Source organism: Ruditapes philippinarum, unplaced genomic scaffold, assembly GCF_026571515.1.
Source record: "Ruditapes philippinarum isolate M1 unplaced genomic scaffold, ASM2657151v2 ctg1879_1_1_1_1, whole genome shotgun sequence".
Classification (NCBI taxonomy): Eukaryota; Metazoa; Mollusca; class Bivalvia; order Venerida; family Veneridae; genus Ruditapes; species Ruditapes philippinarum.
Genome location: NW_026863393.1, coordinates 241,378 through 263,428, shown reverse-complemented (window position 1 = coordinate 263,428; position 22,051 = coordinate 241,378). Strand labels below are relative to the sequence as shown.

Here is a 22,051-nt window from a genome sequence, read left to right as displayed (position 1 = left end):
GTTGCTTTTGTTAAAACACTTCTGATATAACTTTATAACGTACAGTATATATTTGCTGCAAAATTATTGTTTTATTTATTTATTTTTTTAAAGAATACTTCCAAAATGCTTGTATGAAAGAGTTATGGTAGAATATTGCCTTACTCGGAAATGAATAATTGTGTCCATCTTTAGAAAGGTCAAACATGAGTTTTAAAATATTGAGATAATGGTTTTGAAGAATGTTTGATACTTATCACATATAATATATATATAAAAAGATAGCAGCGCTGAATGTAAAATTATTTGTAAGTAGTATTTTGACTTCCGTATATTAATCACTATAACTATACAAAGTACTAGTTGCCAAAGGCAACAGGAGCAAAAGATATTTCAGATAATTGGTTAATAAGTAGCATTATGGAAACTGTAACAGGACACGAGAAATAAAAAGCTTTTGAGAAACAAAATTTAAAGCATTTCAGGGGCATAATTGGCTTGTGCATAGATGAAATCATTGCTAAATTTCTACAGAATATTTCTGCTTACGTACGATATATATATATATATACATGTGTTAAATAAATGATACATTCTATGTGAGAATCGACCATAGGTGCTGGAAACAAATAGAATTTTATTGTTAACTCTTGGTCTTATAATGGAAACACTGTACCTAGATTGAACTTATTTATTCGCCTAATCAAAATAATGACGAGGAATCGTATTTTTTCAAATGAAAAAAAAAAGTTTTGTGAAATCGTATACAGAAGGTCATGCGAAATTGTAGATTTTTGCGTTATATATAATTAATGTCATCTTTAAGAAAAGGGATCGGTGCTTTCACTCAGAATTAGAATTTACATTCCGGCTGTAAAATAACTGAGAATTTATCACATGTGTTCACAGACATACAAAACAAGGTTTACATAAACAAAAATACAATGTATTTATTTAGATACATTATTAGAGTTCACGCTTCAACAGCAAATCTTCCAGAGAAGTTGCCACAGACAACCGCAAACGTCAAATTTTCGGAAACAAAATTAGAAGTTCAAATTCAGTTCAGTTTTAAGGTTTATATTTGGTCCACGTATACTTTTTCAGCGAACAATCGGAAAATTCAGGTGTCATTAATATGTTGCTAGGCAACGCCACAAGATCTGTGGTCAACAGTTTCAATCCCTTCTCCATTATAATAAAAATACGATATTTCATTAGGCGTGATATTTTCCACAAATCATACTCTGTTGCCATCGTTAACTTGGCTGTATATCATCTTTCGTTGATGAAATTATGATCTCTGAAAGAATGAGCATGTATATCATTATTAAAGATGGTCAGTGTAGCAATTATAGAAAAAAATGTGAAAGTTAGTTACCCTTAAACCGTACACATTGTTTTATATGGCAGCGTTTAGATTTTTTTCAGCGATTTTCCCCCCAAAAAATGCAAGTTCCCCCGTAGTTTTCTCTGTGTGCATTACTTTAGATACGAATGGACGGACACTCGCGTAGAACAACAAACAGTCTGAGAGCTAGCTTGATAGCGTCCTTCAACTGAAAAAAATTATATTAAAGACGACGTGTGGGCATTCGGACACTACATGACCTCTGCCCCTTTCTGTTTGAATTTATAAAGTACAAAATGTCGTGTAAAATGCTGTTAGGTAATGTCACATATAAGGACGCCTTGTATACTTACAAGTTACTAACCTACTATCCTGTAAATAAAATTCATATATCACAAATATAACAGCAAAGAATAGATAGATTTTTTAAAGTTTTCTCTTTGAAAGTCTATGTAACGTTGATGAACTCTGATGAACTCGGGTGAGACATTAGCGTTTATAATATTGGTCACTTTTAAAGTGACCTTGACCTTTGACTAACAATAGGGGTCATATACTTCCCATAAAGAATCTAGACACCAAATCTTAGGACGATAGAAAATCAAAGAATTAAGGGTTTAAAAATCAATCGGCAGGCAAGTTGTAGGGGTCAAAGCCAGTGACCCTGACATTTGACCTATATCAAAATCAGCAAGGATAATCTGCTCCTCGTGTTTAAACTCCATGCTTTATCTTATGTATTTCAACCAAATATTCTCAAGTTATTAATCAGACAAGTTTTAGTTTTAGCTCCGATTGTTAAGCAGACCCGAAACAAGCAGTTTTAGTAAGATCATTCTTGTATTGTAACATCACTATTGCGTACACACAGGTCTAAGGAGGAGGAGATGTTGTTGAAAGCTAATTTCTACTTGAACAGACCAGAACCATTTAAGCAATTTTTGTTAAGGATTTCCTAACGACAATTGCTGCACAGTTTCACCAAAATCTTCCAAGTTGCTGTGGGGATGTCGTTTAAAGGTTCTATTTTAAGCTATGGCGGCTATATTGTTTAGCAGACCAGAACAATAGAGGGTTACATCACTACTGACCGAGCAATTTTATGGAAGAGATCATTAAGATATTGTTCAAGACGGACACAATAATCAGGGGTATCACAATAGCTCATCTTGATCACTTTGTGCTCTGTGAAGCTAAAAGGTTGGAAGGCTGGACAAGTCCTTTAAGAAATTTTGCAGGTTAAAGACTCTGATTTCACAAATAAATAGATAAATAGACTTTATCAAAGAGTCAAGTAATTTATTTGAAGTTAAAACTGAATACATTACTGTATATGTATACAAAATACAAATAACCTGACAAAATGGAGAAAAAAATGATTTTAAAATAATTTATACTAAATAAATGTTTAAAATAACCCCATTTTTGTTTTTAAAAAAAGAAATGTTTTTAAAATTTTGATTTTTTAAAAGGGCCTAAAAAAATTTTATTTTTTTCCTAAATTATTATAAAGAAAAATTTAACAAACATGTAAAAAAATTAAATTTTTAAAAAATGCATAAACATTCATTCATTCAATAAAAAAAAAAATCACAAAAATATACTTTTTTTTAGATTAAAATTTTTTTTTTGGCCCAAATAAAAAAAATTTTTAAACAAACTTGGGCTTTGGTTTCAAAAAATTTGATTTCCCCAAAAGCATTTTCCTTGGTTTTTAAAGTTTTTGTTTTTTTTTTTCACCACCCAAAATTTCATAATACCAGATGAAAAGATTTTGTTTTTTTATTATTTTTGAAGTATCTATATGTGTATGTCTACATCAAGAAATAGAAAACAGACTACAATTTGATCATCATCTACTTACATAAAATGAACACACTCGTGTGCACTTATAAAAATAGTAAAAACACTTATAATATCACAGTCTCTATTTTTGATTTCAAAATTTAAGTACAGAAAAAATAAACATATATTCACATGTCATCCATAGCACCACATGTGTTCTCCAAATATTTCACAAGTCTTAATGGTAAAAAAAAAATCTGCGGAGTTTAAGGCAAAAAATTAAGAACCCCTGTCTTATAAGAGATCCGTGTTTATAAGGTGGGTAAATTTTTGTTTAAATTTCTTCCCCTTTAAAACTTTTAAAAGGCAAAAATTCAAAACATCTGGAAAAATTTTAGAATTTGTTTTGATCAGATTGGGTAAAATTTAAAATTTTTATTATCCCCAAATTTTTTCAAAAAATTTGGGAAATCATTCTTAAATTTATAAGCAATTATTAAGTAATTATTGTCCTCTTATTATTCCTTTCTGTCGTGTTAAGTCTAGAGTTTCAGCAAATAATAAGGACATTTTTAACCCAATATCTGTAATTAGAACATCCAAGGAATTTAACCCAATATTAAATATTACCAGAAATATAATAAAAGAAATATAATGGAGAATAGAAAATTGATTATTTGTGCCACTCATATCGCTATTAGTGTAAAATGTTGCAATGTTTTGCATATTTTTCACAATAGGAAATGATAAATTGGGGAAACAGAGGGATGGGATATTTGAAAGTTTCATTCCAAGCTATTGGTCCAGACCTTTCAATCAAAATTTGGGTACTAAAATTCTTGATAAAAACATTTTAGTCCCTTTATATAAAGGCTTTCTAAGTCATTTAAAGTAACTATTACTTGTACAAGGAAAGTAACAGCCTATAAAGATATGCTTTGTCCACAGGAATTTGTTACAGGACTATATATGATTTGTCAAACAGGAATGTTACAGAATATAGGCTTTGTCCATGGGAATTGCAACAGACTATAATGCTTTGTCCACATGAAATGTAACAGACTTTTTGCTTTGTCTACAGGAATGTAACAGACTATTTGCTTGTCTACAGAATTGTAACAGAATATTTGCTTTGTCTACAGGAATGTAACAGACAATTTTGCTTTGTCCACATGAATGTCACAGACTATTTGCTTTGTCCACAGGAATGTAACAGACTATTTGCTTTGTCTACAGGAATGTAACGAAATATTTGCTTGTCCACAGGAATGTAACAAATTATTGCTTTGTCCACAGGAATGTAACAGACTATTTGCTTTGTCTACAGGAATGTAACACTATTTGCTTTGTCCACAGAATGTAACAGACCAATTTGCTTTGTCCACAGGAATGTAACAGATTATTTGCTTTGTCCACAGGAATGTAACAGACTATTTGATTTGTCCACAGGAATGTTACAGAATATAGGTTTTGTCCACAGGAATGTAACAGACTATATATGATTTGTCCACAGGAATGTTGCAGAATATAATGATTTGTCCACGGTAATGTAACAGGCTATTTGCTTTGTCCACAGGAATGTAACAGACCATAAATTATGTATTAATCTTAAGTATATCTTGTTATTGGTCATGTGCATATGTCTTAATTCTATTATCAAATTAGAAAATCCACTTCTTCTCTCTGCCCAACCCCCTTTGTTCTGAGGTAATAATTCCAAATTAATTGAATATTTATACAAAATAATAGAAAAAATGCACTGTTTGTAACTTCAAAACAAAAAAATATATACATGTTCATATAACTATTTGTATGGAAAGAAATATTTTTTTTTAAATTTCTAAAAAAAATTTTTAAATAAAAAAAATACTCATATTTTTTTAAAATATTTTTTGTGAAAAGGAAAAAGCTTTTTAATTTTTAACTTTTACATTTTGAAAAACCCATGAAACTTTACTTAAACTTTAAATTCTTACAAAAACTTTATAAAATGAAAAATAAAAACATTTTTTTACTTGAAAAAAAAATAACTAAAAACTATATACTTGTAAAAATAAATACTTAACTACCGGTATTATGAACAACTTATAAACTTCTCCTTTAACCTACTGTGATAAACCCTTTTCCACTAGTAAAAGAAATTTGCCAAGCCCGCCTTCCAAAAACCCCTTTCGTTTTTGAACAGACTCTATATGTTTTACCAGTAAAACAAAAATTCCTTTTATAAAATTTTGTGGGGTTTTAAATTTTTTTCCCAGATTATATACGGGAAATTGGGAACTTAACAAGGGTTTTTTAGTATATTTGCCCTTTTTTCCAAATCAAGCCAGTGCGTATCAATAAAAATTGGTGCCGAAAAAATATAATTTTTTTTACCCTTCCCCACAACTAAACTGGGAAAAGGCGACCCAAAATGTAGTATAGTTTTAAAAAAGGTATGTAGGTTTGGTTTGTATACCCTCTCCCCTGGACGAAACCAAACAAGCCCGCTCTGTAGGCTCCCATAGTTGTTAAATTAAATTAAAATAAAAAGTCCCCTCAAAACCCCGTAAAAAAGATCTTTTACTTGGCATTGTTCAAGCTTTAAATGGGGGGAAGACCTCGGGTGCCCCTCTTTGCATTGGTACAAAAGGGCCACCGGAGTAGAATCGTGATGTTTCCTTAAGATAGCTGGAAACTTTCCTACATTTATGAATGTGAAGACCTTGGCCACAGCCTAGAACCTACACGGTGAAGCTAAAGTTTTTAAAATTCAACCCAACCTTAACCACTTGGCCACAGCTCAATCCAAAAAAAGTGCACATCTATGACAGAAAAACACTCATTTAACCAACTATGTTTTAATCTTGAACATAAAAGCAGTAGTGCAAACTCAATTATATAAACTTATTACTAATACTAGTACACCCAAAACATTTTATAAAATTCATAATAACTTATTTTAAGGCTAATTATTAGTCTGTATGAAATAAAAAAAAAATTGTGTTTACATTAATTACTTTGGAATAAAAGTTATACCTTAGAATATATTGATTTAATCTTGACTTTCTAAAAGCAACGATATCTAAACCAAAGGTTAGTTTCTTTTTAAATTAAAACACAGGTGTCCCCAAAATTTTACCCATAGAAAAAATCAGCCCTATAAAAAATACAACTTTCCAAAGTACACCAAATGAGTTTTCATTTTTTAAACCCACTTATTTAAAAACCCAAAAAGTCAAGCAAGCCTGCACATATCTATTGGGGAAAAAGAGAAAAAGGGAAATAAAGGAAAATTAAAGACAATTTTTATTTTTACTTTGATTTCCCCCCTTTTGACCCCTCACAATCCATAAAATTAACAATTGGGGATGAAATTTAAAAAAAACAAAATATCATATAAAATTCTTTCAAATCGGTTTTTTGTTTTTAAATTTTTTTTCAAAAAATTTTTTTTAGCTCTTGTGACCTATTTATGCCGGACACTGGAACCTTTAATATCATATTAAAAAGGCCACCTAAGCATCAATTCCCCAAATTCTACAATTGTTCCCTTAGCAAGATGATGTTGTTTTTTTAATAAATTGTGGGATAACAAGGCAATAAAAGACATTATATTATGCTATCATAAAAACTCACTCTAAGAAAATTAATTGCTCAGGTGAGTTTTATAGCAGAATCAGTAATTACTTCTAGAGAAGTCACTAACAAAAACTAATTTTAAAGAAATAATTATCACAAATAATTTATCATGTTTGTTCTAGGGAATGTTAAAAGTTCACAAACTGTAACATCATTATTTTATAACAAATATAAGTAGCATAATGAAAAAACACAAATAAATTTTCTCACGCAGGCCATTGAGTAATCATATGAATATTTCACCTGCAAAAAAAAAAGAAATGATGACCCAAGCAGTTCTGTCCAAGGGGGGCAGCTATTTAAGCCCATGGGGTTCAGTTTGACTATATATATTACTGTATGTAACTACATAAGCTTCATGCAACAAACTAGCCATGATATCGGCAGCGCTATGCTTCTATGATTAGGAAAGACACGTGTCTAAATCTCGTGAAGCGCTAAAAAAGCATAAACCAATATTATCACAAAAATTATATCATTTTTGAACTTTGTTCATCAGACAATAGGCCACTGCATCATATTGACCGCACCATTTTAAATTTACTGTTTTAGAAATAAAAACAATCATATACATATAGGTTCATCAGAACAAGGAGATCATTAAAAAAATAAAATGTAATGTTTTCATTGCTATATACATGTAGTTCTAACATTACATTTTAAATATCACAAAACTGTAATTAAATGTTGTCATTTTCAACTGTCTTGAAGTGACTATGCCAAAACAAAAATAATCAAATGTAAAAATAACTGCATATTTTGCCAACGTTGTTTTCAATTTTATATTTTACTCCACAAATACTTCATGTAACTTGTACAATTTCTTTTTATAAATATCCTGTTAATATTTGATAAAGTCCTTCTATATTATGCAGGCAGTTTCTATATCTAATTCTTCAAAAAAATTTATTATCAAATATTGGTCATTAACCGCTAGTCAATTTTTAAAAATAACATAAAGAGGTACTTGACAGAAAAAAAAAAAAAAAAAAAAAAAATTTTCGCTGTTATCTTATTGTACCCTAGTCTGCCAGCATAGCTAAACAGGAAGAGCATTGGATTATAGTTATCCAAGGGGGGCTCATACAATCCTCTGGTGAAGTGATGAAATTTCTTCCTGATAAAGTTTATTATGTTCTTTTGTAAATTATACTAATTATTTCTTTTATAATTGACTTTCCCACCTTTAACTGGAGTATCAGAAGAAACATCAAAAGCAAGATCCACGGGTATCTAACAAGTATCCTATATTTACATACATCATTTTTTTCCTACTGATTGGAAAGTTGATATTTCTGCTATAAAATAAAACACAAAATATTTGTACATAAATATCTAATAAACGAGGCAAAGATTTTGATTTAAGGATACTTCAATTTGATATATTATGTTACAAATTATTCTAACTGACCATCAATTATTGTTGTTTGTTTTATCTTTGATTATTTGTGAATGACCCATGCTGAACTTCACATCCACACTAATTAACAACTTCTATAAATTCGAATTGGAGAAACTGGAAGAAATTATCGGGAAATAAGTTACCAATAAGGAAACCTGGTATTTCAGGTTTTTTCACTAAATTGGGAGAAAAGGAAAACAATTCAAATGTGGAAATAATGAATTAAAGATATGGAGCTGTGGAATGGTTGAATTTCATCGCCCCCGGGGAATTTCCTGTTTTATAAAGTCCATGTTGATATAACCTGGGGTGTTTGATCATAGATAAGTAGATAAAATCTTTTTGGGGCCATATAGATTCATTTTTGAGCAACAAAGCTGGCAACATATAAATCCTAATAATAACAAAAACTAAATAATACATGGTTAAAAAAATCTAAAACCCTGTTTCAGCAGTTTAAAAATAAAATGTAAAAATTTTTATATATCCCCAAAACTGGATGGGAAATGGGTATTTACCATATATGTACCCCCTTTAAATAAAATCCGGTTGGGAACAGTGCGTTATCTCAATATAAAATCCTAAAAATTTGATAATACTTTTTACATGAACAGACAAATGCCTTTTCAAATTATCCCTTCCCAAATTGTCAGAAGGACCATAATCAAACATGATGGGGAAAATATAGGAAAGGCAGGTTCTAAGCCCAGTCTCTATGCTTCCCTTGCAATTCATTTCTAGTAACTTTAGCAATTTAATCTGTTTGCATTTGCAAGCAGATAGATGCAGTCTTGCAAAACACTTCACCCCGCTGCACAATTTATTTATTTTTACAACTATTATTATAAATATTTTTTTTATTTATGGAAATTTTTTGGCAGGGTGTGTTTCCCTTATCATTCTCTCAATTTAACAATATACCTCTGAATGGTGTAATAGAAAGATTCTACCCAATGCACTTGATATGGTTTGCACTGTTTCCCCTTTTCGACTCAGTTCCTATTTTCAGAATTTCTCTAAAAATAATGAATGGTTTTGTTCTGATAAAAAGATGGAGATGTCTATTTAAGATATTTAGTATGGTAAGAGCTAAATGAAATATCATTTATATTGTATAATATAATAGTTATGCTGTATAACATAAAAGTAATCATAAAAGTAATGTTGCATAATATAATAGTAATCATAAAAGTAATGTTGCATAACATAAAAGTAATCATAAAAGTAATGTTGCATAATATAATAGTAATCATAAAAGTAATGTTGCATAACATAAAAGTAATCATAAAAGTAATGTTGCATAATATAATAGTAATCATAAAAGTAATGCTGCATAACATAAAAGTAATGTTGCATAATATAATAGTAATCATAAAAGTAATGTTGCATAACATAAAAGTAATGTTGCATAATATAATAGTAATCATAAAAGTAATGTTGCATAACATAAAAGTAATCATAAAAGTAATGTTGCATAATATAATAGTAATCATACAAGTAATGTTGCATAATGTAATAGTAATCATAAAAGTAATGTTGCATAATATAATAGTTATTATAAAAGTAATGTTGAATAAAATAATAGTAATCATAAAAGTAATGTTGCATAATGTAATAGTTATCATAAAAGTAATGTTGCATAATATAGTAGTTACCATTAAAATAATGTAGCACGTTTACATATAAACATATACAACCTTGTCTATGACACTTATGGCACTTAAACATGTACATACAAATTATAATAAAACAATCTAACAAGATGAACATACAATGTAATTATGAAGTAATGAAAAAAAATGACTACATGAGTTGCTTGGAATGGAAAAAAATTGATCATTTTTTTATGGACCGTCACCAGTGCCAAACAAGTGGAAGGAATTATTGTGCCTTCCTCCAAATATCAGTATACAATGAACTTTTTTCATCAAACTGGCACAGATTGACATTGGCTGAAAAACTTTAATATTTGGAACAAGAACTTGCACATATGTCAAAGTATTTCAATGCATATAAAAAAAAAAATAAGTTTAAAAAGGCAGTAAGTGCAAAAGCTCGTTTTCATTTTTCAGAACCAGTGACCTTGAGCCCAGTGACCCTTAATTACATTAAAAAAAAATTTAAAAGGTTACCTACTTACATACCATATATTAAACAAGAGCCACCGCCGGGCGGGGGCAACGCTCGACTTTTTTAGCTTTTTTTCTAAACGCAAACATACGAAAGGTTTTGAACATATATTGACGTTCCTTTTTATAATTTAGGTTTGGTCTGTCTTGTCAATTAGTTTTGTTTTATATATTTTGTAATATATTATGAATAGAAACATTAAGCATATTTCTAAAAAATAGCAACAGTACGTCAATTTCTTAAAATAGCAACATGAATCGCAATTTCTAAAAAATAGAAAAAATGACGCAATTTCTAAAAATAGCAACAATGACGCAATTTCTAAAAATAAAAAAAAATGACGCAATTTCTAAAAATAGAAAAAAATGACGCAATTTCTAAAATAGAAAAAATGACGCAATTTCTAAAAATAGCAACAATGACGCAATTTATAAAAATAGAAAAAAAATGACGCAATTTCTAAAAATAGAAAAAAAATGACGCAATTTCTAAAAATAGAAAAATGACACAATTCTAAAAAGCAACAATGAGCAATTTCATAAAAATAGAAAAAAATGACGCAATTTCTAAAAATAGAAAAAAATGACACAATTTCTAAAAAAGAAAAATGACGCAATTTCTAAAATAGAAAAAAATGACGCATTTCTAAAAATAGCAACAATGACGCAATTTCTAAAAATAGAAAAAATGACGCAATTTCTAAAATAGCAACAATGACGCATTTTCTAAAAATAGAAAAAAATGACACAATTTCTAAAAATAAGAAAAAAATGACGCCAATTTCTAAAAATAGAAAAAATGACGCAATTTATATATATATATATATAATATTGTGTGTGTATATATATATACATGCAATATAATATATATGCATGTATATATATATATATCTATATATATATCTATATATCTATATATATATGCATATTATATTCAAAAAAAAAAAAAAAATATATATATATATATACATGTCATATATTATATATATGCATGTATATATATATATATATGTATATATATACATGCATATTATTCAAAAAAAAAAAAAAATAATATATATATATTCTATATCTAATATATATATATATATATATATATATTTATATATATGCATATATATATTAAAAAAAAAAAAAAATATATATATATATACATGCATATATATTCAAAAAAAAAAAAATAATATATATATATATATAATCTATATATATATATATATGCATATATATATTCAAAAAAAAAAAAATAATATATATGTATATATATCTATATATATATATATATATTATATACTATGCATATATATATTAAAAAAAAAAATATATGTTATATTATATATATATATATATATATAATATATACATATATATATATATCAATATATATATATATACATATATATATATATATACATGTATATATATATATATAATTTTTATATTTTTTTTGAATATTATATATATGCATATATATATATATAGAGATGTACATGTATATAATATATATTTTTTTTTTTTGAATATATATATATATATATTCAAAAAAAAATATATATATATAATATATATATATATATATATAATATACATGTACATCTATATATATATATGCATATATATATTTCAAAAAAAAAAAAAAAATATATATATATATATATATATACAGATGTATTATATATGTATATATATATATATTTGATATATATATATATATAATATAATATATATATGTGTATATATGGTATATATATATATATATATATACACATGTATATATATATATATTTGATTTCGATATAGATATATATAATATATATATATATAATATATATATTATAATATATTATATATATGTATATATCTATTATAATATGCATATATATATTAAAAAAAATATATTATATAATATAATATATATATACGTGTATATATATTCAAAAAAAAAATATATTATTATATATATATATATATATATATATACATATATTTATATATATATTGATATATATATATATATATATACATTATACACACACACATTTATATAAATGCAAAGTTACAGTCAGTTACTGCCAAAACAATGAAAATTTCAATAATTTGACCCTTCAAAGGCATATGTCATTAATGAGTGAAGGTCAAGGTCTTTCGGTATATTTTTAACAGTTATCTTGAAGATTATTATGTTCAAGTTTGAAGAACAATCCATTCAAAAATAACAAAGTTACAGCGCAATAATAGCCAAAAAAAAATAAAAATTTCAAATAATTTGACCTTCAAAGTCCAAGGTCATTGGATGAGTGAATGTCAAGGTCTGACTGGTTATTTTTAAGGGATATCCTTGAAGATTATTATGTTTCAAGTTTGAGAACAATCCATTCAAAAAGTAACAAAGTAACAGCCAATAACAGCATGAACAAGCAAAAATTGGACTTTTAACCTTGAAGGTCAAGGTCATTTATGGATGAAGGTCAAGGTTAGTGTGGTCTACTGAAAGGTCTTGTCCCAAGGGTTGTTGTGGCCAAGTATGAAGACAATACACCAAGAAATAAAAAAAAGTTATGATCCAGGTACAAGTTTCGACGGCAACGGCAACGGCACGGAGACGGCAACGGCAACGGCAACGCCGACCTGACTATAGCAATACCTCTACTTTTTTTTTTCAAAAAAAAAAAAAGTCGAGCTAAAAAATCAACCAATAAACAATGGCTGCATGTACAAATGTGTAAAAAATCTATTTTTGGCACCAATGACCTTGACCGAAGTCCTAACTATGCCCAAATTTATGTTCCTACCAAAATTTTTGTCACCTTAGTGCAATAACTGGTTAAATGGTTAAATTATATTTAGATGGACTTAACCCGTTACTGCACTGAGGTGACAAAATATAAATGACATCATGTTCAATCAATAAAGGTCGTGTAAGCCAAAAAGAAACTAAACTATTTTATTCTTGTGTGATTTGTCCATAGAATACTCTAAGCATTAAATATCACAAAAGAGAGATCATTCAATACTAAGTTATGTGAATTTACGTTCTTACACTCACTGAAGACTACCAAGTTAGTACTACCTAGGAAGTAATTAACATTAAGCAAGGAAAGTAATTAGATATTTCTTTGATTCAATTCTTCAATACTTCAGTTATATTGGAATAATAGTTTGATTGAAGAACATGTTCATGCTTAGAATGTTTTATTCAAATGGGGATCTTTTGGTTCATTTTTCATTGCAATGAATTGTTGGTCCCTGCAGACAGAATGAAAAGCTTACTTAAATAATGTGTGAAACCTAATCATTATACTATTATCTTATAGAAACATATATCAACAAGCAAATTCGTTGAATTTATATCCCCCGCCGAGTACTGGTTATTATTAACACAACAACTGAAGACATAAGGCTTTATTTATATATTAATCATGGCATAAACAGTAATATTCTTTGAACTTTGATAAATATTCAGGGCAATAACAGAGCCATAACTTTGTGTAAATAGTAAGGATCTGGAAATGCCAATGTTGATCGTTCATAGACATACTACATAATAATATTGAAAGAGCATTTATAAATCTGAAGTTATAAGTAATGTGGATGACATGGAAAAAGCGACTCTAATATGCACATCTACTCTTAGTATCCCATAAAGTTTCATTGAATTCCAGCAGTAGTAGCAGAGAAGTAGCGAGGAAACAAATATTTTTCTATATGGATACTGCATAACTAATCAAGGGCTAACTCTGAGTTAAAGTGTCTGACCGGAGCAAGCCGACGAATATGCACATATCTCCTCTTGGTATTGAAGGTCCATAAAGTTTCGTTGAATTCCAGCCAGTAGTTGCAGAGAAGTAGTGCAGTAACGATTTTTACTCTATATGCATACTACATAAACTAATCAAGGGCCATAACTACTGAGTTAAAGGGTCTGAAACAGAATTTTTAACTCCATATGCATACTGCATAACTAATCAAGGCCATAACTCTGAGTTAAAGTGTCTGACCGGAACAAGCCGACGATATGCGCCATCTCTTCTTGTATTGATGATTCCCAAAGTTTCGTTGAATTCGCAGCCAGTAGTTGCAGAGAAGTGCGGAAACGATTTTTACTCTATATGCATACATACATAACTAATCAAGGCCATAACTCTGAGTTTAAAGTGTCTGACCGAGGAACAAGCCGACGATTATGCCCATCTCGCTCTTGATATTGATGATTCCCATAAAGTTTCGTTTATTCCATCCCAGTAGTTGCCCCAGAGAACTACTCCGGAAACGATTTTTACTCTATATGCATACTACATAACTTATCAAGGGCCATAACTCTGAGTTAAAGGTCGGACCGGAACAAGCGACGGTATGCGCATCTCTTCTTGATATGATGAATTCCCATAAAGTTTCGTTGAATTCCAAGCCAGTAGTTTTCTGCAGAAAACTACTCCGGAAACGAAATTCGGACGGACGGACAACGCCAAAACTATATCCCCCTCCCAATTCCATTGGCGGGGGATAAAAAGCTAATTGCATGACTTAAGTAAATACTTACAAAGAAGCAGATAAAAAAATCTAAGATTAAGACAACAGTTTTTATAGGAAAGGCTTTAAAATCTTGAAAAATATGACCTGCTATCTACCATTTCAAATATAATTTCTCAATTAAAACAAAAACCATTTCCAAAGCAGTTCCAATTTAAAGACTAGTTTTAGAATAAATAAAACAAAATTGTGTACACTGATTGGCAAATTTTCAAGACCTGAGTTTATACTTAACAAAAAGCATTCTCCCCAACATATTTCGCATACTTTGCAAATTTAATACATATATTTTTGTTCATTTTTTTTATCTAAAAAAATAAGTCAAGTTTGAATATCCAGAATCTAAATTTGAATTTGATCAATCTTAAAGTCATAAGTCTTTAAATTTAAATATGACCAATCATAAGTCTTTAAATTTGAATATGACAAATCATAAACCTTTAAGTCAGAATTTGACCAACCATAAACCTTTAAGTTTGAATATGACCAATCATAAGTCTTTAAATTTGAATATGACCAATCTTAAACCTTTAAGTCTGAATTTCACCAATCATTCATCTGTAAGCTGAATACAGTTCTGAAAACTGAAAACTTATTCACAACCTTGCCAACTGTTGTGTATTTTTTTATGTGATTCAGTTTTGTTGTTGTTGTTTTTTTTACTTCTTACGACTTACATGCACATTTTCATATAATTCTAAATCTTGCATATTCTCATAATCTTCCATTTCATTTTCATCTGCTTTCGGTTTTGCTTTCCCTTTGCCTTTAGGCTTTTTACTTTTATCCAGTTTTAATTCCTTAGTATTTTCATAATCCTCCATATCAGAGTTATTTCCATCAGTTTTCTTCGACGTTGGTCCGGGCGCATTCTCATAAATTTCCATTCCTTCTTCTGGGCTGGTTTCTGTTACTTTACTTACAGCAGCTTTTCTTCCCACTGGAATATCTTTATAATTCACATTTTCATAATCTTCTAGTTCTGACGAGTCCCGACTCTCAGCCTTGCTGGTACCAGCTTTCTCTGCAGACTGCTTTTGCTCACCTGACATATCCACATAATCTTCAGGGATATGCTCCTCAGGTTTGGGGGCACTACTTTTCTCTGAAAATATGGGAGAAAAATTAATTATATGATTACTTATAATGCTGTCAATTATACAGTTCTTTGTTTTGAAACTTCAGAGAAGAGTCAATGAAAAAAAAGCATGGTAATAAAAATGGTTACTAATTAAGCCATTTTAACTTTTGTACAAGTTCAGTACAGTGTCAAAACTAGACCTGCCACTGTCCTGGCAACAACACCATTAGATTCAATAATAATTGATAAGAGACACAAGATTTTTTTTTAAGATTAATTAATTTGTGTAGCAGATTCAGTACAGTGTTTTATTAAAGAAACACAGGTGTACATGTTTGTCTGATCATTTACACTAATATAAATTTCCAGCAAACCATTTAACATTCTTACATCTTGCTGTTACAAATTTATCTCTGCCCACTTTTCTTCTATCAATATCAAATTTCAAATTATAATTATTTTCTGCAACTTACATAATAATTCTAATGATTTGCAATTTTACCCCTACAAGCACGGATAAATCATTACAGTGGTGGTGTTAAACTGTCAATTAACACTGCTTTTGAATCCTTGCGTACATGCAATAATATTGCTGCGGATGCAGTTTCAAATAAGACACATATTTTGGATGCATGCATTATCTTTTTAGGGAGTTCTGTTGTATATGTGAGTCACAAAATAATGTTCACGAGAGTTTATAAAACTCAAATTCATGCAGTTTCTATTTTTGTTTAACTTGTAATAACTGTCTAAAATTATGGTAAAGTGTAACTTCTGAATTTCAGAACTTCTAAAATCTGGAAACTTCAGAAATCCAAAAAATTTTCAGGGTCCCGAATTATTTCTCCTGTTTTCTACGCAATTCATAACTCCAATTCATGCCACATACAAGATGAAGATAAATCATGAACTTCTAAATTTCAAACAATTTTCTGGAAAAATTTGGGTTACATAAATTAATATTTACTTTCACTTTTGGAAATTGAAAAGGGTGTGAAAGATTGTTATCATACTTGTGATTATATTAAAACCTGCAAAATGTCGGTATCTTCCAGTGACTATTTATTTTGACACCTATTACAATCACAATCTGTGAAGTCATTTGAAGCCCTTGCATAAAGTGTGAAAATTAAGAAACTGAGAAGTACAGTCATGTACATTAAAAAAAAAAACGACATCAGGTTAATTTCTGGTACAACTTATACAACTAAAGGACATAATATTATTGTGGTACCGTTTATTAGCTTTATTTATTTTGTACCATCAAAGTCAGTTATAGGTGTAATAAAATTTGTGAACTTTTCAAAATACCTCAAATTCTGCCATTTTATGAATTTTATCAACATCAAGTTTTTTTGGAAAACGGACATTTGCAACATCTAAACATTTGCCCCCAAGAAGTTTGCCCCTATTTTAAACAGCGCGGCGGCCATTTTTTGCCCCCTTAATTCTTAAAAGACAGACATTTACCCTCTAAAATTTTTGAAGGGCTGACATAATTGCCCCCTGTATAAAAGAGTTTCCAGGGCAAACATTTGCTATGTTAAAATTGTTATTGGTAACACAAAGAAATATGTGCCCTGAATTGAAAAAAATAGATACATATATGTATATAATATATTCTGACAAAGATACAAGCAAAGTACCTGTACATGCAACCATCCCAAAAGAAAATTTCTGAAGTCTAATTTAAACAAAAGAAAGTAAAAATGATTAAACCACAACCATATACTAGCCAAATCTTGATTACAAGCAATAAAGGTTTCCGTCAAACAAAATAAAATAAAATGAAACTCCAAAAATACAATTTTTTCAAACCAAGAGGACCTGAAGGGCCTGTATAGCTTACCTGAGACGTAAGCTTACTACAGTACTTCTATATTTAGCTCTACATGTCCCCCATACAGAAATTCTGGAACTCGGCAACTTATTTATAACCAAACAGCCAGCAACTTCATTCACCAAGCTTCAATTCATACTCCTAACATGCAAAGCCATAAAAGACAATCACCCCATATTTTTTTTTTCATTTTAATCCCAACATGCATTAAAAAACAAAAGTGATCAGTGATCACAGAGTCGCCTGATGATATAGCCAATTAAACAGTTGTATTGAGGGGTGATTGACCAGTTTGTTCCAGTATGTTGTTGCTACTTTGTAGCATGTTTTAACTGCTGTGTAGCATGAGACACAAAATTCATTCACAGGCCAAAACCCTTTTTTTAGTCAAGGGCAATAACTCAGCAAAAAATCATTCAACTGGAAAACCCATAAATTATGCGCAAGAACTTGAGGTATTGATCAATCTTGTTGAGTTTCAATTTAATTAGAAAAAGAAAAGTAGTCTAGACAAAAGTTTAAATAAACAAAAGAAAATAATTAAAGGGCCATAAATCTGACAAAATTATACAACTGAAAAAATGCCAGAAAATGCACAACTAGACTTGATACTGATCATTTCTGTTATTTTTGAATGAAATAGCACCTGTAGTAGTTTCTGAGAAGTAGTCCAGACAAGTTTTGGGATGAACAGACTGACTGACAAACTAATGATTGGTCGACAGAAAGTCAGACAACAAAGAAGTGATTCTTATAAGGCTAGGCTACTTATTAGTATTAACAAGCCAAAATGCCTTTTTCATTCAAGGACCATTACTCAGCCAAAAATCATTCAACAGGAAAACCCTGTAAAGTTTCAATTAAATTGCATTACTAGTATAAAAGATGTAGTCCAGATAAAATTTTAAACAAGAGGGCCATGATGGCCCTGAAGTCGCTCACCTGTGTATAGGCCCCACGGAGCGGGGCCAGTTTAAACCCCAGGGTTTTTATTTGAACAAACTTGGTAGACACCCATTAGAAGATGTTTCATGCTAAACATCTAAGGGTTTTTAAAAAGAAGATTTTTTTAAGTTTTTTCTTTACACATATATTTAAAAACAATGACACCCCTGGGGCAGGGCCAGTTTTGACCCCAGGGCTTTTATTTGAACAATCTTTGTAGACACTTACTAGAAGATGTTTCATGCTTAATATCTAAACTCTAGCTATTCTGGTTTTTTCGAAGAAAGATTTTTAAGTTTTTGCTATACACATATAAGGGAAAATCAATGTCCCCCGGGGCGGGCCAATTTTGACCCAGGGCTCTTATTTGAACAAACTTGGTAGACATCCATTAGAACATGTTTCATGTTAAATATCTCAGCTCTAGCTCTTTGGGTTCTTTAAAAGAAGATTTTTAAGTTTTTTACTATATTCATTAGGGAAAATCAATGACCCCCTGGGGTGGGGGCCAATTTTGACCCCAGGGCTCTTATTTGAACAAACTTGGTAGACATCCATTAGAAACATGTTTCATGCTAAATATCCAAGCTCTAGCTCTTTGGGTTCTTTAAAAGAAGATTTTTAAGTTTTTACAATATGCATATAGGAAAAATCAATGACCCCCTGGGGCGGGGCCAATTTTGACCCCATGGCTTTTATTTGAACAAACTTGGTAGACACTTGCTAGGAGATGTTTCATACCAAATATCTAAGCTCTAGCTCTTAGGGTTTTTAAAAGAAGATATTTAAAGTTTTTTCTTTCGGTTGCCATGGCAACCAGAGTTCTGCACGGAATTAAATTCTTTGAACAATTTTTAAAGGTGACCACCAAAGGAACATTCCTGTGAAGTTTGGATGAAATTGGCTTAGTGGTTTATGAGGAGATGTCATTTAAAGTAAAAGTTTACGGACGGACGGACCACGGACGGAGGCCGGACGAAATGCGATCACAAAAGCTCACCCTCTCACTTTGTGACAGGTGAGCTAAAAAATCATTTAAGGGCAAAAATCATTTAACTGGATATGCAGAACAAGACTTGTTACTTATCATTCTTTAAAGTTTGGATAAAATTGCATGAGTACATGTAATTTCTGAAATGTAGTTGAGACAAGGACAGATGGATGGACAGACAACGGACAAGTGATCATTAAATGTTACTGCTTCTTTGTGGCAAGCGACTAAAAAAACCCATCCATTAAGCATCCATTCATCCAGATCTATTCAATTATGAATCTCACATACTGGCAAGCACCTAGCCATCTAGATTTCATCATATCTCTAACATGCTTAGCCAAGCCTTCTGTCACCCAGATTTCTGTAGTTGTTTTTACCTTTCATTCTTCCAAACTTTTTGCTCACCCTTTGAGAAAAACTCTTCACAATACCTTTTCCTTTTTTCTTGCCCTTAGAAGATGGCAAAGGCATTGGAGCTTTTGGTGCCTCCCCTAGTTCCTGTATCTCCAGCATATCTTTCATATCATCTTGTCCTTTATTTGTGAGATCAGTCTTCTTAGCTAGTTTGATCATGGCAACATTACCATAATTTTCTTCTTCATCTGTATTCTCCTCATTCTGAAAGTAATGTACAGGTTCTGTAAATTCTCATTCAGAATTTACCCTGTTTTTTTCTAGTACTGTTAGCAAGGCAACTAAATGAAACCTTATGATACAACTTTAAGCAAGGCAACTCAAGAGAAAGTCTTATTACACAACTTTAAGCAAGGCAACTAAAGAGAAAGTCTTATGACACAACTTTAAGCAAGGCAACTAAAGAGAAAGTCTTATGACACAACTTTAAGCAAGGCAACTAAAGAGAAAACCTTATGACACAACTTTAAGCAAGGCAACTAAAGAGAAAACCTTATGACACAACTTTAAGCAAGGCAACTAAAGAGAAAGTCTTATGACACAACTTTAAGCAAGGCAACTAAAGAGAAAGCCTTATGACACAACTTTAAGCAAGGCAACTAAAGAGAAAGCCTTATGACACTACTTTAAGGAAGGCAAAGAGAAAGCATTAAGCCACTACTGTTAACAAGGCAATTAAACAAAAAGCTTTATGACAAAACTTTAAACAAGGCAACAAAAGAGACAAGAGGGCCATGATGGCCCTGAGGTCGCTCACCTGTATATAGGCCCCCCAACCCCACCCCCCCCCCCAACGTTGCAGGGCCAATTTAATCCAAGGGCTTTTATTTGCACAAACTTGGTAGACACCCAGAAGAAGATGTTTCATGCTACACATCTAAGCTCTAGCTCATTGGGCTTTTTTAAAAGAAGATTTTTTTTCAGTTTTTACTATACACATATAGTTAAAAACAATGACACCCCCTGGGGCCGGGCCAGGGCTTTTATTTGAACAAACTTTGTAGACACTTACTAGAAGATGTTTCATGCTTAATATCTAAACTCTAGCTATTTGGGTTTTTTCAAAGAAGATTTTAAGTTTTTGCTATACACATATAAAGAAAATCAATGACCCCCGGGGCGGGGCCAATTTTGACCCTAGGTCTTTTATTTGAACAAACTTTGTAGACACTCACTAAAAGATGTTTCATGCTTAATATCTTAACTCTAGCTATTTGGGTTTTTTCAAAGAAGATTTTTTAAGTTTTTGCTATACACATATAAGGAAAATCAATGACCCCCGGGGCGGTGCCAATTTTGACCCAAGGGCTTTTATTTGAACAAACTTGGTAGACACCTATTAGAACATGTTTGATGCTAAATATCTTAGCCATAGCTCTTTGAGTTCTTTAAAAGAAGATTTTTTAAGTTTTTACTATATGCATATAGGGAAAATCAAAGACCCCCCGGGGCGCGGCCAATTTTGACCCCGGGGCTTTTATTTGAACAAACTTGGTAGACACTTATTAGAACATGTTTCATGCTAAATATCTTAGCTCTAACTCTTTTGGTTCTTTAAAAGAAGATTTTTTAAGTTTTTACTATATGCATATAGGGAAAATCAATGACCCCCTGGAGCGGGGCCAATTTTGACCCCAGGGCTTTTATTTGAACAAACTTGGTAGACACCTATTAGAACATGTTTGATGCTCAATATCTTAGCCATAGCTCTTTGAGTTCTTTAAAAGAAGATTTTTTAAGTTTCTACTATATGCATATAGGGAAAATCAATGACCCCCCGGGGCGGGGCCAATTTTGACCGCAGGGCTTTTATTTGAACAAACTTGGTAGACACCCATTAGAACATATTTCATGCTAAATATCTAAGCTCTAGCTCTTTGGGTTCTTTAAAAGAAGATTTTTTAAGTTTTTACTATATGCATATAGGGAAAATCAATGACCCCCTGGGGCTGGGCCAATTTTGACCCCAGGGCTTTTATT

General features: G+C 30.5%; 1 protein-coding gene across 2 annotated transcripts in view; it reads right to left on the bottom strand.

Moving 5' to 3' along the window:
* Positions 1-14,726: 14,726 nt before the first annotated feature.
* The window catches only part of LOC132721983 (uncharacterized), a 24,023-nt gene continuing 16,698 nt past the window's right edge, over positions 14,727-22,051 (bottom strand). Inside the window, exons 3-4 of one of the 2 annotated variants that reach the window (XM_060706372.1) lie at positions 20,035-20,275; positions 14,727-15,902 (exon numbers count right to left, since the gene is read on the bottom strand). In XM_060706372.1, coding sequence (XP_060562355.1) covers positions 15,457-15,902; positions 20,035-20,275 — 687 coding nt within the window. In that variant the 3' untranslated portion in view covers positions 14,727-15,456. The remainder of the gene's footprint in view (positions 15,903-20,034; positions 20,276-22,051) is intronic. The other variant, XM_060706373.1, reaches the window with a different exon arrangement.